The following is a 16,403-nucleotide window of genomic DNA, read 5'->3' on the forward strand; positions in this document are numbered from 1 at the left end:
TCTTGAGGTGTGTTCCATTAATCCTCATGATGTTCCCCCCACAACTTCACATTTTAGCATAAATTATTGCAAACCAATTTGTTTACTCCACAACAGGACACTGAAAGGTTTACTGCGAAACGCATGGATAATTTGCACATTATTTTTCCAATGGGCTTACTATGTTTTCTGAATTGAAACTCTTTCCTGAGAGACTTGTCTTGGCTGTCGTTTCCAAAACTTTATTGTCAGGTATTCTCAGAAAGTCACAGAAATAGGATTCTGATAAATCTGCTAATCGAAACAATTGACTTAGCAGTCGCTGTATTCCCAAGAAATGAAACACCTAGTTCGAAAGGGAGTCATTTCTTTGGTTACATATTATATGACCCACATCATTGTAGTTGTACCTATGAACTATGTAAATGAGGGTTTCAATGAGAGGAAACATGGGGTATTGTAATATTTATTAAAAAGTGATCACACGGTGACAATTAATACAAAATATAATGCATTTATGTATTCTCAAAAATAAGTTCCCAAATATATCACAATAGCAGCAGGAGTAGGAATCGATGGAAGACACTAAAGAATCTGGCATGGTGCTGGATGATGGGCAGATGGAGCCAGAAGGGGGGATTTTTTATTTATTTTTAACCTTTTCCAACAATAATTAGTAAAACATCATAATTTTGAATCATGATTTTGGTGAAGAGTTAAATGCCAGCAAATTAGTATAAATGAGCAATCCAATCAGACAAGTCTCACAAATAAAGCTCTTTCTTTGCCTCTCAGAAATGACATAGAATACAACTAGTAGTAGATGCATCGTACACGATGGATAGGAATATTTGCCATATCCTTTCGGTGATTCCTTGCATAATCCCACAGATAGTAATCGACAAGAATAGAATTGATCTCTTTATTCACACAATTTTTCTGTGCTTCAAGTTCTCGGATGCGATGCATTATTAACTCAATGCACCAAATGGAGCAACCTCGTATTTCCACCTCTTGACAATCTCCTGACTGGAAGAGCACACCTAAGAGGCGAGTGGAAAAGGCAATTCTAATTTCAATAAATTTGGTTACAAATTGGTTACAAAACAACCAGAGCAAAATAACACATTTGAATAAAATATCAGACAATGAAACAATTTACAATCTTAAATCTGCGGTATTTAAGAAATCAAACAATCAATGCCATGATTTATTTATTTTTGCAATCAAATGTCAGGTCAACCTTTGACAAAATTAACTTCCATTTTAAACTACTCACTTTATTAATTATCCATTATATAAGGACTATCCAGATAGAACACTACTTTGCTGCCATATGGTGTCACCAATGTCTTATTTTATTAATGCATCCAACTAGAACTAAAATGTGTCCCTTTCCTCTGCCGACATAAAAATGCTTTCAGAGCAGCTAACAACTTGTAGCTTCCATAATAATGCATTTAATAAGATGCCTTTTTTTTCTCAATGAAGAACTGGGTGAAAAATGAGAAAAACGCTTGGGTAACAAAATTGTTGTTATGCTTAATGGTGGAATGTATATAATAGGTGTGAAATGTCAGGATTGACTTTTTGATTAATTTGGTAACATTTTTGCAGTCAGGTCGATAGAAATATTTGACTCTTATTTTTGCCCTATCACAATTTATATTCACCCTCCCCTCTCTGAACTCATTGGTACTGCAGTTCATTATTATTTACATATCAAATTCCTGTAACTTGTTTGTTTCCTACACATAGCTATGCAGCTACATAATTTAACAGTTTAGTGAATCAGGAGCAAATTGTTAGATCTGGAATCAACCCTTTTATAATATAACAGAATTCCCCACAGGAGACCTGAAAAGAGAGGAGAAAGAGAGAAATAGAAGAATGGGTGTCAAGGATGCCTCAGTTACTAGAGGGCACTCATTTAATTCAAATAGGGTGTGAATTCCCTGATCAGTTTTCTTTTGTATCTCAATTAATATCTATATACTAAAACTCTTGCTTGTTTGTTTGTTCCTGAACTACAGCCAAAACAGTACAAAATAGCGCAACAATTTTAGGCCCACTTTACTCACCATTGTCCCTTTGATGCTAATGGAAGAAGTTTCATTGTTATGTTTTTAAAGTTATTCACATTAAGGTTTTTTAAAAACCGCACATGTGCAGTTGGGGCCAGTTAACCCGTTACTTACGTAAGATGGCCGCCGGATCCGCGCCTATACTTATGTAAGATGGGGAGGGAGGGGAAGGAGAGGGTGCCGCATCAATGTAGGAGAGGCAACCCTGGGGGGGGGGGAAGAGAGCAAGGTAGGGAGGGAGGGGTATAGCGGGAGTGTGAGGGAGGGAGAGGCAGGGTGGGGGAGAAAGGGAAGTGGGGGAGGAGAGGGTGCTGCACCAATGCAGGAGTGGTATGGGCCCAACAGGTCCACTTGGTCTAGTGTTATGCTAATTTTACACTTCCCCAGCATTGGGAGACACATTCTTCCACTGTTCAAAACCTCTAGCTTGTATTATCGTTTTGCATCTTAAATCTCCTTTGTCAAAAGCAGATTTGATACATGTAGCTTTCTCACCATTTAGAATGAAACAAGAGGAATGTATAAAGACTGCCAGCCCTACCTCCAGCTCACTGCAGTGGGAAACAAAGTAATGATGATTAGAACTCATACACTCTTCAAAACTTAACTTCTTCTGAACTGCTGAATAGGTTTCAAAGAGATGCCTAAACAATAATCTGACTCAGGCCGATGGAGATCCTGAGTAAAAGAAAATAACTAATACTTCCTACACTTAAAAAAAATAAACAAACGAATTCAGCATCACACAGGACATTTTGTTATAGGGACCTTGTGCACTTTCAAAATAATGTCAAAAATGAACGTTAATTTTGGAAATGTTTACCAAATTGCACAATAATATTGAAATTATGTTGTGCTATTTTTTTAACTAATGTCCCAAAACAGAATTCTGCAGAATCTTTACTATGCTTGCAAAATTCTGACATTTACAGTTTCCTCTGTGTTTGCATAAAATGTACCTAATTTGTCTTGATATATCTTAGAGTTTGCCAATATTTGAAAGAGTCAACATTGATCACTTGGCATTAGCTGATTAATTTTGTCCATGGACTTCATGGTGTGTTCACCAAAAAATATAGCTGAGAAAGAGATTCCTGTGTTAACAGAAAATGGTGTAGCTCCTTCCACACAATTGCTCTCCAATGATATAAAATTGATTACAAACCTTGTTTGAGTTTATCCATGAGTTCTTGTGAATACTTCATGGCTCCAAGGTAGACAAGTGCCTGAGGGATTCTGTAGTCTGCAAACATAGACAGACTAGCAATGTCATGAAATAAACCATACCCTTTTCCTTCCAGGAGACCCCAGATGTCTGCTACAAGGATCTGTGCTCTTTTATAGAAAGCAACTTTCTTTCCCTAAATGACAAAGGAAAATAATCATAAAGATACAAAATATTTATTGCATTTCGTGTCATCAATCTTAATAAATTATCTCTCAATTCCAGTGAAGTTTGAGAATTTGATACATTACACTTGGTACCACTGGTGCGTATATACCCGTGCACCTCTTCCTGTGAAAATAAAACAAAAATGTACCTAGGTATATTATAAAATCATAATTCTGCACCGTAGCCGTGGTGTAATTGAGGCTTGTATGATCACAGCACAGTTTGTGAACTAGAGCCACAGGCTGCAGCACGTTAATGATGAGGATAGAACATGCAGACTCAAGCTCAGTTTATGTAGAGAGGCAGTCTACTATGTGAATTATCTAGAATAACAAAACATATTTCTTCCTGCTGCTGGTGCATACATTTGCTTGTAGGCAAGCCTTCTGGCTAATTCCACTTCACAATTCAGTCTCCACGTCTCGAGAGATGGGAGGCAGTCACCAGAAATCAGATAGGAGCTATGGAGGCTCTACATTCTCAGCATTAGGCCCCTGGCATAGTCCCAGGAGTGAAAACCTGTTCTTGCAGTTCCTCCTCAGTCCTCATCATAGATCCAAATCTTCCATTCCCATAAACTAGCAAACCAAGCCAGGCTAAACAAAGACAATAGAAGAGTATGCCAGAAGTAGCACCAAGCATGCCCAAAAATGAGGTGGCCATCTGCTGAAATTAGTTCAGATGCCGGATAAAAGCAGAAATTCCTATTGTGAAATCCAGATAAATATTTTGTTGAAGCATGAAAACTTTGTGTCAGGAATAATAAGATGAAACGAAGCATGACTAATACCTGAATATATCTGCAAAAAGGCTCAGAAAGGAAAACCAAGATCAATGTTGGATCTCATTTTGAAGTTTCATTACATTTCCACACAAGCTGAATTTAATTAATGGCTTCTTTTCCCAATGGAACTGAACATTTTAATAGATTGCTTTTACTCAACAACAAAGAATAAATTTGTCAGAAAGAATTTCAGGAGTTATGATTATAATCATAGATTAAAGGTTTATCTTCTCAAGATTCTGACGATTCCAGAGTAAATGTTTCCATTCAATTTCACTGCTACACAAACATTGAAGAAAGCCAATGGCATGTTGGCCTTCATAATGAGAGGATTTCAGTATAGGAGTAAAGAGGTTCTTCTGCAGTTGTATAGGGCCTTCTGCAGGGTTCTTCAGCAGTTATATAGTTGTGTAGGGCCCTGGTAAGACCACATCTGGTATATTGTGTACAGTTTTGGTCTCCTAAATCGAGGAAGGACATCCTTGTAATTGAGGCAGTGCAGCGTAGGTTCACAAGATTGATCCCTGGGATGACAGGACTGTCATATGAAGAAAGATTGAAAAGACTAGGCTTGTATTCACTGGAGTTTAGAAGGATGAGAGGGGATTTTATAGAGAGATATAAAATTATAAAAGGACTGGACAAGCTAGATGCAGGAAAAATGTTCCCAATGTTGGGGGAGTCCAGAACCAGGGGCCACAGTCTTAGAATAAAGGGGAGGCCATTTAAAAATGAGGTGAGAAGGAACTTTTTCACCCAGAGAGTTGTGAATTTGTGGAATTCTCTGCCACAGAGGGCAGTGAAGGCCAAATCACTGGACGAATTTAAGAGAGAGTTAGATAGAGCTCTGGGGGCTAGTGGAATCAAGGGATATGGGGAGAAGTTGCACACTGGTTACAGATTGTGGATGATCAGCCATGATCACAATGAATGGCGGTGCTGGCTCGAAGGGCCGAATGGCCTCCTCCTGCACCTATTTTCTATGTTTCTAAACCCAATCACTAGAACATATCAGGCTGATTTTTAGCACAAAGGACTCAATATGGTAGGTCACAAAATAGTAGCCGTAACATTTTTTAAATTAGTTAATTGTTGGGGCAGAAATTACTCCCGGTCACGTTTCAGCCCCACATTTCAATTATATACTTGTGTGCAAAATTCCATTTGCAACATTGAATGGGAAATGGAATCATGCTGTTCTGGGAGTAACCTTTCATCAACAATCGCCAATCACTCCAGGAACAATATTTTATTAATGTTTTGCTGGAAGAGACACCTGTATAACAATCTTTGTATTCAGGTACAACGTGCTGAACTAATACTCCCTCCCTCCACTTCAAACCACAATTCCGCTCCAGCCCCAATAACAAATGCCCAGTTTCCACCCACCCCCATTCTCCAATGTCCAAAATCATCCCATCTTCCAAGCAGCTGACTCCCCTCCAGAACCACAATAAACAAACCTTCATAAGATGCATTGGTGATAGGAATCCCACCCGTCACTATTTTCTCCTTCCCATGCCATTTCTTGGGTTCTGAAGCGGCAATGACTCAGCCTAACATCCTCTCAACCAGGGATCTCCAAACTATAGCGGGGACTGGAGGCAGAAGCTGCCGGCGAAGGTTCGCCGGAGAGCGGATCGCCACCGACCCAGAGCCGGGACAAGTCGAGAGATTGCAGCGCCCCCTCGCAAACAACAAACCCAAGGAAACTTCCCTCTTCGCTGCCGTCGCCGCTCACCCCGGGGAAAGATGGGGGGCGGGGGAAGAGAGGTAGTGGGAGCAGCGGGTGAGAGCGGGAGCGCGGGGAGGGTGTCAGAGGGTCTGGTGCTCACCCCGAGGATGCGGGGCTTCTGAACAACAACTACAGTTGTGTTTGTTTCTTATTTCGCTGCGTTAGAGGGAGACGGGACCGAGTAAGAGAATGGAGCAGCGGCACAGATTTTGCTGGCTCTGGAAGAGAGGGAGAGAGAGCAGCACCCACAAGCGGCGGCGCTCCTTCACCGGACCCTCTGACACCCTCCCCTCTCACCCGCTGCTCCCTCTACCCCGACTCTCTCTCCCCTCCCGACTCTCTCTCCCCTCCCCACTCTCTCTCTCTCCCCCCTAGTGGTGGTCACTGCATTTTTTTTGTTTTATAAATAATTATATATCTACGGTATATATATATTCCAATATTTCAAGCTCTTTTTTAAAAAAATGCACACTATTTATTTGTTGCCATATAAACCTAATGTAAACTAACCTAATCTAACCGAACCTAGTTTAACTTTTCCTAATCTAAAGTAACCTAATCTAAACTCTTTTGAGTTCATTAAATTTATAAAACTCACACTTCTGTATTTTTCCTACGGGCCACAAAAATGTGCCAAATATATAATGTGGCCCTCATGCTGAAAAGTTTGGAGGCCCCTGCTCTAAACTCCCTGGCCTAATGCCCCAATCTGATCCCCAGCACCACCCTCTAGGTCACAATCATCTCAGAACCAACCACCTTTCTACCTATGCCTGATGTGCAGCTGGCCTTTGGATCATCACCCTACTCTCTCTTCTCTTCCCACCACCCACATGCCCCTCAATAAAAACCGCTCTATCTCCCTGTAGCAGTGACTATGAATCTTGATGCCATTACTGTCTGGCACTAATCTGTCCTGGGAATGCCACACTCCAATCACAACAAGCAACACATTTCTGATACTGGAAACTGATGCACAAAGTCCCAAGGATTTTAGTGCTCCATTTTATGATGCTGGGTGCTTGTCTTAAACGGCTACAATGCCAACATGTTGTATTACTTTGCAATGGTGTTATTCAGTATCTTGGCTATAGTGTTGCCATTGACAAAATAACAAACACAAAAGACTCACCTGAAAGACAGTTTCATCTCTATATGAAGGAAAATTTTCCACCACAAGCATTAGCAGCTTTTGGGCATTATTTTCACTCTTCTTAATGCAGTTAAGGAAGGAACCATCAAACTTTTCCAGCAAAATATTTCCAGCTTCCTTAAGGACTCTGAGACGTTCTTCAATCAGTGGCATTGGAATATCAGAGTCTGAAGACAGCACATTTCTCAGTTCCTCAAGTGTCATATTGGCAAAATATGATGCACTGGTGATCGGAATGCCTTATTATAGAATAAACAAAAAACAAAAAATACCAAGAAAACCTCAATATTTGATCAAGATATCTTGTATAGCACAAGATAAAAACTGAAAAACTCATTAGGTCAGACAGAATCCATGGAAAGGGAAAGGTCTGCTAAATGTTTCCAGCATTTCCTATTTTATTTCAGGTTACCCACATCTGCAGTTTTTGATTTTTATTCACTGTATAGCATTTCATTAAAAGCACTTCATTGATTCTCCAAAGTTGCACCTTATTTATGATGATTTGTAAGATGAAACCAACAAAAGATAACACTGGAGTGGGCGAGAAAGGAAACTAGCCAGGGTTCCTAGTCCAGCCATAAATTTGGAATGGAACTCAATGTCATCATAATGTAAATTTGGTTCAATTGAATGATATTTCCTCAGTAAACCCTCACTTCATATTTCCACACAAAAAAAAATGACACTTACATTATACTTTGTCTTTTTGTGTGAAAGATTAGCTTTATAATAACAGTGAGTTTTCTTCCAGTTAAATATATCCCTTAATTGTCACCAAGTTCCAGATGTATCATCTGTAAAAAGTTGCTGCTGTAGCTTACAAATTACATACCATAAAAATATTGAAATGGCTATGAAGTGCTTTTACATCCAAGAATGAGAAGACATTATATAATGGGAATTCTTTCATTCTTAATTACTTCTTATAATGAATGACAGGAAAATTAAAATGAATTGTATTTACTATCTCCATCTGAACTTTAAGTCGTTATTAATATTAATATCAAGAATATAAATGCCCAAAATGTTATGATTTGAACTCCCAGAGGAAATGGTACTCTGAACCTCAACACATTTGAAAAGATGAGTATTGCAGTGTATGCAATCAGCACAATAAAGATAAAAGAAAAAAAATCCAACATGGAACTAACCTTCATCTAATGCTCTGTTAATAGCAGCACAAAGTGACCAAAAACCACTATGCAGTTTGCCTTTGTACTTAATCAAACACTTGTTATCATCATTTTCAGACCAAAAGGAAAAATTGAGGGTGTCTGTAACAAACACCCAGTTGATTGACTCCTCGTTCATCGTTTGGGGATTCAGCTCATGGAGCAACTTCCAACCTGTTGGGTCAAGTTCCTTTGTATTTTTCTTTTCAAATAGCATTTCTGCAACCTTTTTGACTCCTTCATCTACAATAAAGACATCTTTACTATTTTCAGCTATAAATTTTCCAGCTTCTTTAGGCGGCAGCGATGACTCCATTTCTTTGTTAAATCTTGAGGAGAAAGTGGAAAAATTAATTAACTAAATAAAGCTTTGATATCTAACAAAACATGGTACAGTATAATCAGATCTACGAGTTTGATATTAATTTGCGAGATGCAAGTTGGCATAACCATTGATTAATAGTCATCACTTTGACATATTTTAAAGTATTGTAAGTTACCGTGCTCAGCGGAACAGACCACTATGCAAACTGCACTGCTGTCCGGTCATCGTGACCAAATGGGAAATTAATCTGGACCACAGTTGCGTCTTCTTGAAAGGAAACCTCCCACCTGAGGCTTAGCCGTTGCCTACACTGCAATTCTAAGGTATGGACAGCACAAAGATTTTGCACTTCAGACACTATGCCACAAAGCCTTGGAAGTAGGGGTATAGGAGGATAACAAATAATAAATTAATACAAGATGTTGGCGAGGCTGCATTTGGAGTAGTGTGTTCAGTTTGGTCACCCTACTACGGGAAAGATGTTCTTAAGCTAGAAATAGTGGAGAGAAGATTCACGAGGATGTTGCCTGAACTTGCGGGCCTGAACTATAGGGAGAGGCTGGGCAGGCTCAGACTTTATTCCTTGGAGCACAGCAGACTGAGGGGTGATCTTGTAAAGCTATGTAAGATCATGAGGGGAATAGATAGGAGGAATGCACAGTCTTTTACCCAGACATGGGGAATCAAGAACCAGAGGACATAGGTTTACAGTGAGAGAGGAAAGATTTAGTAGGAACCCGAGGAACAACTTTTTCATTTCAACTTTTTTGGGTATATGGAACAAACTGCCATAGGCGACATTTGAGGTGGTAGCATAACAACATTTAAGACATTGAATATGTACATAGATAGAAAGAGTTTAGAGGGATGTGGGCCAAATGCGGGAAGATTGGACGAGTATAGATGGGGCATCTTGGTCGGAATAGGCACGTTGGGCTGAAGGGCCTGTTTCCGTGACTCCATGAATCTAATAGAACAAAAAGATTGAAGCACTATCAATCCTTTGAGACTGGTTGGTTGCCAACCTAAATGAGTATACAGACTTCATCAGTAAATGTGTAGAGAATTCCAAAGAAGACAATAGGAGTGTTCTCCAACAAGAATGCATCAACAAAGCGGGAGTGACGTCCACATCTGCAGTGTTCAGGTCAAAAAAATCCAAGTGGTACAAGAAATCCATATAACAGTGAGTTTTCTTCCAGTGAAATATATCCCTCAATTGTCACCAAGTTCCAGGTATATCTTTCTGTAAAAAGTTGCTGTGGCAGCTTACAAATTCCATACCAAAAAAATATTGAAATAGCCAAGAAGTGCCTTTACATGCCAAGAATGAGAAGACATTGCATAATGGGAATTCTTTTGTTCTTTAATTACTTCTTATAATGAATGACATTAAAATTAAAATGAATTGTAGTTACTATCTCCGTCTGAACTTTAAGTCCAATGAGGAGGAGATAAGACTTTTCTTTGCCTTCCATCACAATGAGGGTGTGCCTGGAGCAATCACTGTGATGGTTGTTTGTGTTAAATTGTAATTGTGTCTTGTGTTCCTTATTGTTTACTGCCGGACCCTGACGTAAGAGGACGCTGGCGCTGTTTGTTCGCCGCTTCACCGTCAGGACAAATCTTTTGTTTGTTTGTTTGTTTTTATGTCTTGTTCGCTTTGTAAAGCGTCTTTGAGTATCTTGAAAAGCGCTATATAAAATAAATGTATTATTATTATTATTAATATCATTAATATCAAGAATATAAATGCTCAAAATGGTATTATTTGAACACCTAGAGGTAATGGTGGACTTTGAACCTAACACATTGCAAACACTGCAATACTCATCTTTTTCAATCAGCACAATAAAGATAAAATAAAAACAATTCAACATGGAACTAACCTAAATCTAATGTGCTGTTAATAGCAGCACAGAGCGACCAAAAACCACTATGCAGTTTGCCTTTGTACTTAATCAAACACTCGTTATCATCATTTTCAGACCAAAAGGAAAATTTGAGGGTATCTGTAACAAATACCCAGTCAATTGACTCCCTGTTCATCGTTTGGGATGTCCACATCTGCAGTGTTCAGGTCAAACAATCCCAAACGGTACAAGAACTCCATTTGCAACATTAAAAAAACATTCAAAGATGCCAAGAGGGAATTCTGGACCAAGCTAGAATCTCAGGATAACCACATCGATAGCCATCATTTGTGGCAAATCATGCATGTTATAACGGGCTACAAAGTGAACTCAGCAGTACAGCATTGCAGGCAACAATGCATACGATAACCTCAATGCATTCTTTGAAAATCTCAATGCATTCTTTGATAAGAAGGTCAGTGGGATGAGATCACCCTGCCCCAAAAGCCCCGGGTGTGCCTGTACCTATGGATACTGTTGCAGATGTCAGATTGGCCTTCCTGAGAGAGAACCCGCAGAAAGCAACTGGCCTGGATGGAATCCCCAGTAGTGTCGTCAGAACTTGCATGGACAAGTTGTCAGTATTCAGATATTATGGGTCAGAGATTATGGGAGAAAAGGCAGGAGAATGGGGTTAGGACAGAGAGATAGATCAGCCATGATTGAATGGTGGAGTAGACTTGATGGGCTGAATGACCGAATCTGCTCCTGTCACTTACGACCTTTATATCTTTAATCTTTCTCTTCTCCATTCTGAAGTTCCCACCTGCTTTAAGAAGACCATTATCATCCAAAGCAAGATAGTGTGTCTTAATCTTGTGGGCATCACTTCCGAAGAGTCCACCAGGGACTATACTGGAAGTATCCTATATCCACTAGGGACAATTTTTAACACTATCCTACACCCACTAGGGACAATTTTTACATTTACCAAGCCAATTAACTTACAAACCTGTACGTCTTTGGAGTGTGGGAGGAAACTGAAGATTTCGGAAAAAAACCCACACAGATCACGGGGAGAACGTACAAACCCGTACAGACAGCACCAGTAGTCAGGATCGAACCTGGGTCTCCAGTGATGCATTCGCTCTACCGCTGCGCCACCGTGACCGCTCTATTTACTATGGTCCAGTGGCTCTGACATCCACTGTAATGGCCAGCTTCTCGTCTATCAATTAGCTCCCAAGCTGCCACTTGCATAGATTGGGTGAAACGATAAGCTTTTGACTCAGGCAATAACAATAACAGAGACCTTCTCGACGTTTGAGTTAGTTAGACGTTTTTTAATTTGAAGTCGCAATATAACATATTGGCATATCTTTTGTCATCGACTGGTTTTTGATTTGCTAGGTTAAATTCCATCTTACCACAGTCTCTAATCGATCGATACGAACTGCCAGATTTATCTTCGGCGGAAATCTGTATTAATCTTCTTGTCAATAAGATCCACAACCAATTACATCTTGGCAAATGAATCTTTTGGCAGAACCTTTGGCTGAACCTCTTGTCAGCACCTTCTCGGCTCCCACTGCCAACACGTACAAAACTGCCGTAACTCTAACCCCGCCCAGCCCATACGTAAGCATCGCATTAACTCTATAGGTCCAAACTACAGCAGGATACAAGGTAATAATAATAATATGCAAAAATAACTAATAAACACAAAATGGCTCCTACATCCACCATCATTCAAAATACCAGTTCATGGTGCATATTAATTCCAGCCTCCCTGATAACATTGATCCACTGCAGTTTGCTTCCTGTCACAACAGGCCCACAGCAGACAACTTCCCTTTGGCCCTACACTTATCCTTGAAACATCTGGATAACAAGGATATTTACATCAGATTCTTATTTACTGACTATAGCTCCACCTTCCACATAATCCCACCCAACTCATCTCGAAAGGTCTGTACCAATTCAACAGCACAGTGGCGCAGCGATGGAGTTGCTGCCTTACAGCGTCAGAGACCTGGGTTCAATCCTGACCACGGGTGCTATCTGTGCCAAGTTTCTCTCTGTGACCGCGTGCAATTTCTCCAGCTGCTCGGGTTTCCTTCAAAACCCCAAAGACGTGCAGGTCCGTAGGTTAATTGGCTTCTGTAAATTGTCCATATTGTGTTGGATAGAACTAGTGTACGGGTGATCACTGGTCGACACATATTTTGTGGGCCGAAGGGCCTGTTTCCACGTTGTATCTTGAAACTAAACTGAACCGCAATTCTATTTTTGGTTTTGGAATAGTTCAAAATCGAGTACTTGACTGTTCTATTTTTTTTTTAAGGGGAATATGGGAGTACTCGTTTCAAAATAAAACTCTTAACATTTAAGGAAATAAAAGATGCACAAATGTTATTTCACTTGCCATGGCCACAATCAAGTCCTCCTGGTACCTACCGAATTATTAACAAAGGAGAATTTGAAAGATTTCTGCCGGAGAGTCCAATAGGCACCAGGAGGACTTGATTGTGACCATGGCAAGTGAAATAACAGGGTAGTTATTCACAAAGTGCTGGAGTAACTCAGCAGGACGGGCAGCATCTCGGGGGGGGAGAAGGAATGGGTGACGTTTCGGGTCGAGACTGAAGAAGGGTCTGAAGAAGGGTCACGACCCGAAACGTCACCCATTCCTTCTCTCCCGAGATGCTGCCCGTCCTGCTGAGTTACTCCAGCACTTTGTGAATAAATACCTTCGATTTGTACCAGCATCTGCAGTTATTTTCTTATACTACAAGTGAAATAACATTTGTGCCTCTCTTGATGAACGTTTCCAGCATTTTCAGCTTTATTTCAGATCACTGAACGGGATATGCAGCTTAAATTCACTTTATTTGAGAAAATCTGGTCACGATACACATTCGGAAGAATTTGTTTATGAAGGTCCTTGGAGAAATCAGATACTAATTTAAAACTTGTATCAGAAATACTAATCTCAAAATTCAGCTGCAATCAGTACTAGTAAAGCCACATTGTTAGCTGCCCAGACATCAATGTGTGATTTCCAGGGAGAGTATTTTCTTTGCTCGAATCTAAAAACAAACTCTGAACTAATAAAGAAAGAACGGCTGATATCGAGCGTGGAGGCTTGGGGACTCGACGAGCTCCAACTTCTCCCACTACCTGTGCACTACACTCTCAATGACGTTACATTCACAAACATGCTCACCGTCGCTGGAACTCCCCAGGAACAACTCGCGCTCAGGGCCGGCCCGGAGCACTGATGACCGCAGTGCGGAGCGCATGCGCCGGCCGCCATCTTGCCGTGGCGGCGGGAGGCCAAGGCGAGGCCCCGCCATGTTGCTAGGCGACAACCATAAACAGAGCTGGCGGCCGAGGCCCGGGTCGAGGCGCCGCCTGGACACCGGTACAAGCGGTCGGGCGGCAGATAAGCGCAGCCGCAGCAAATCAGTAAGTTAAACGCTGCAGATCAGTGAAAAGGCGAGTGTGAAGGGCGGAGCAGCTGCCTCGCAGCAGCAGAGACCCGGGTTCGATCCTGACCTTGGGTGCTGATGACTGTGTGGAGTTTGCACGTTTTCCTTGTGACCAGGAAGGTTTCCTCCGGGTGCACCGGGTTCCTTCTACATCCTGAAGAGCTGGTTTGTGGATTTACTGAACTCTGTAAATTTCCCCTAAAGTATAGGGAGTGGATGAGAGGTGTAGGAACGAACTGCAGATGCTGGTTTGCACCGAAGATAGACACAAAATGCTGGAGTAACTCAGCGGGTCAGGCAGCATCTCTGGAGAGAAGGAATGGGTGACATTTCGGGTCGAGACCCTTCTTCAAACCGAGAGTCAGGGGAGAGGGAGACACAGAGATAAGGAAGTGTAAGGTGTGAAAACGAGACATCAAAGGGGATGTAGTTAAAAGGAAAATGCAAAATAGATCATTGTTAGCTAGAAGAAGGTGACAACGAAGCATACTGAGATAGCATTTAATCAGGGAGACAGTCAGACTTGTCGGGGAACTAGGAAGGGGGAGGGATGGAGAGAGAGGGAAAGCAAGCGTTACTTGAAGTTAGAGGTCAATGTTCATACCGCTGGGGTGTAAGCTGCCCAAGTGAAATATGATGTGCAGTTCCTCCAATTTAGACAATAGACAATAGACAATAGGTGCAGGAGTAGGCCATTCAGCCCTTCGAGCCAGCACCGCCATTCAATGCGATCATGGCTGATCACTCTCAATCAGTACCCCGTTCCTGCCTTCTCCCCATACCCCCTCACTCCGCTATCCTTAAGAGCTCTATCCAGCTCTCTCTTGAAAGCATCCAACGAACTGGCCTCCACTGCCTTCTGAGGCAGAGAATTCCACACCTTCACCACTCTCTGACTGAAAAAGTTCTTCCTCATCTCCGTTCTAAATGGCCTACCCCTTATTCTTAAACTGTGGCCCCTTGTTCTGGACTCCCCCAACATTGGGAACATGTTTCCTGCCTCTAATGTGTCTAATCCCCTAATTATCTTATATGTTTCAATAAGATCCCCCCTCATCCTTCTAAATTCCAGTGTATACAAGCCTAATTGCTCCAGCCTTTCAACATACGACAGTCCCGCCATTCCGGGAATTAACCTAGTGAACCTACGCTGCACGCTCTCAATAGCAAGAATATCCTTCCTCAAATTTGGAGACCAAAACTGCACACAGTACTCCAGGTGCGGTCTCACCAGGGCCCGGTACAACTGTAGAAGGACCTCTTTGCTCCTATACTCAACTCCTCTTGTTATGAAGGCCAACATTCCATTGGCTTTCTTCACTGCCTGCTGTACCTGCATGCTTCCTTTCAGTGACTGATGCACTAGGACACCCAGATCTCGTTGAACATCCCCTCTTCCTAACTTGACACCATTCAGATAATAATCTGCCTTTCTATTCTTACTTCCAAAGTGAATAACCTCACACTTATCTACATTAAACTGCATCTGCCATGTATCCGCCCACTCACACAACCTGTCCAAGTCACCCTGCAGCCTTATTGCATCTTCCTCACAATTCACACTACCCCCCAGCTTAGTATCATCTGCAAATTTGCTAATGGTACTTTTAATCCCTTCATCTAAGTCATTAATGTATATCGTAAATAGCTGCGGCCCCAGCACCGAACCTTGCGGTACCCCACTGGTCACTGCCTGCCATTCCGAAAGGGACCCATTTATCCCCACTCTTTGCTTTCTGTCTGTCAACCAATTTTCTATCCATGTCAGTACCCTACACTGGGCCTCACTCTGACATTGGAGGAGGTCCAGGACAGAAAGGTCAGTATGGGAGGGGGAGTTAAAGTGTTTAGCAACCGGGAGATTAGGTAGGTTTAGACAGATTGAGTAGAGGAGTTCAGCGAAATGATCGCTGAGCCTGCGCTTGGTCTTGCTGATATTGGAGTCCACATCTCGAACAGCGGATACATTAGAGGAGGTTGGAGGAGGTGCAAGTGAACCTGCCTCACCTGAAAAGACTGTCAGTGTCCTTGGATGGAGTCAAGCGAGGTCCCTATACCTCCTCCCTCGACGCTGTGGGACAGTGATTGAGGCTGAAGTGGAGCATTAGAGTCTTGCGCACAAAAGGACACAAAGTGCTGGAGTAACTCAGCAGATCAGGCAGGATCTCTGGAGAACACAGATAGGTGATGTTTCGGGTTGAGACCCTTCATATGTTCTTCAGGGTCACCAGCATCTGCAGTTCTTTGTTTCTACATTGGAATTCTATAGATTGTTGTGGCTTTAGAGTCGTAGAACAGAAGATGGCCACGCATTTACACCAATCCCATTTATTCCCTCACACCCCAGATTCTTCCATATGCCAACTCATAGTGGTGAAGTAACCTGACAACCCCCACTGGTGCACCTGGGGAAAGTTACACGTTCACAGGG

The 16,403-nt window shown here is 41.7% G+C and overlaps 2 protein-coding genes across 3 annotated transcripts in view; one reads left to right on the forward strand and one right to left on the reverse strand.

Moving 5' to 3' along the window:
• Positions 1-462: 462 nt before the first annotated feature.
• On the reverse strand, positions 463-13,891 carry qng1 (Q-nucleotide N-glycosylase 1). The gene is made up of 5 exons (XM_078396189.1): positions 13,708-13,891; positions 8,283-8,632; positions 7,108-7,367; positions 3,229-3,424; positions 463-1,022 (listed from the first exon to the last, which is right to left on the reverse strand). Exons 2-5 carry the CDS (start codon positions 8,617-8,619, stop codon positions 793-795), a joined length of 1,023 nt encoding a protein of 340 aa, XP_078252315.1. The 5' UTR covers positions 8,620-8,632; positions 13,708-13,891; the 3' UTR covers positions 463-792.
• The window catches only part of LOC144592019 (kinesin-like protein KIF27), a 48,762-nt gene continuing 46,155 nt past the window's right edge, over positions 13,797-16,403 (forward strand). For both annotated transcript variants that reach the window (XM_078396186.1, XM_078396187.1), the window contains exon 1: positions 13,797-13,949. The gene's annotated coding sequence lies outside the window, so the exon portion shown is untranslated. The remainder of the gene's footprint in view (positions 13,950-16,403) is intronic.

Source organism: Rhinoraja longicauda, chromosome 3, assembly GCF_053455715.1.
Source record: "Rhinoraja longicauda isolate Sanriku21f chromosome 3, sRhiLon1.1, whole genome shotgun sequence".
NCBI lineage: Eukaryota > Metazoa > Chordata > Chondrichthyes > Rajiformes > Arhynchobatidae > Rhinoraja > Rhinoraja longicauda.

Bases quoted from the DNA above. Each gene is read 5' to 3' on its own strand.
- qng1 (XM_078396189.1), bottom strand. From the start codon at position 8,619: ATGGAGTCATCGCTGCCGCCTAAAGAAGCTGGAAAATTTATAGCTGAA. The intron at 7,368-8,282 runs GTTAGTTCCATG...TTCTATAATAAG, and splicing joins TAACAGAGCATTAGATGAAG to GCATTCCGATCACCAGTGCA. The intron at 1,023-3,228 runs GTTTGTAATCAA...CTCGCCTCTTAG, and splicing joins CATGGATAAACTCAAACAAG to GTGTGCTCTTCCAGTCAGGA.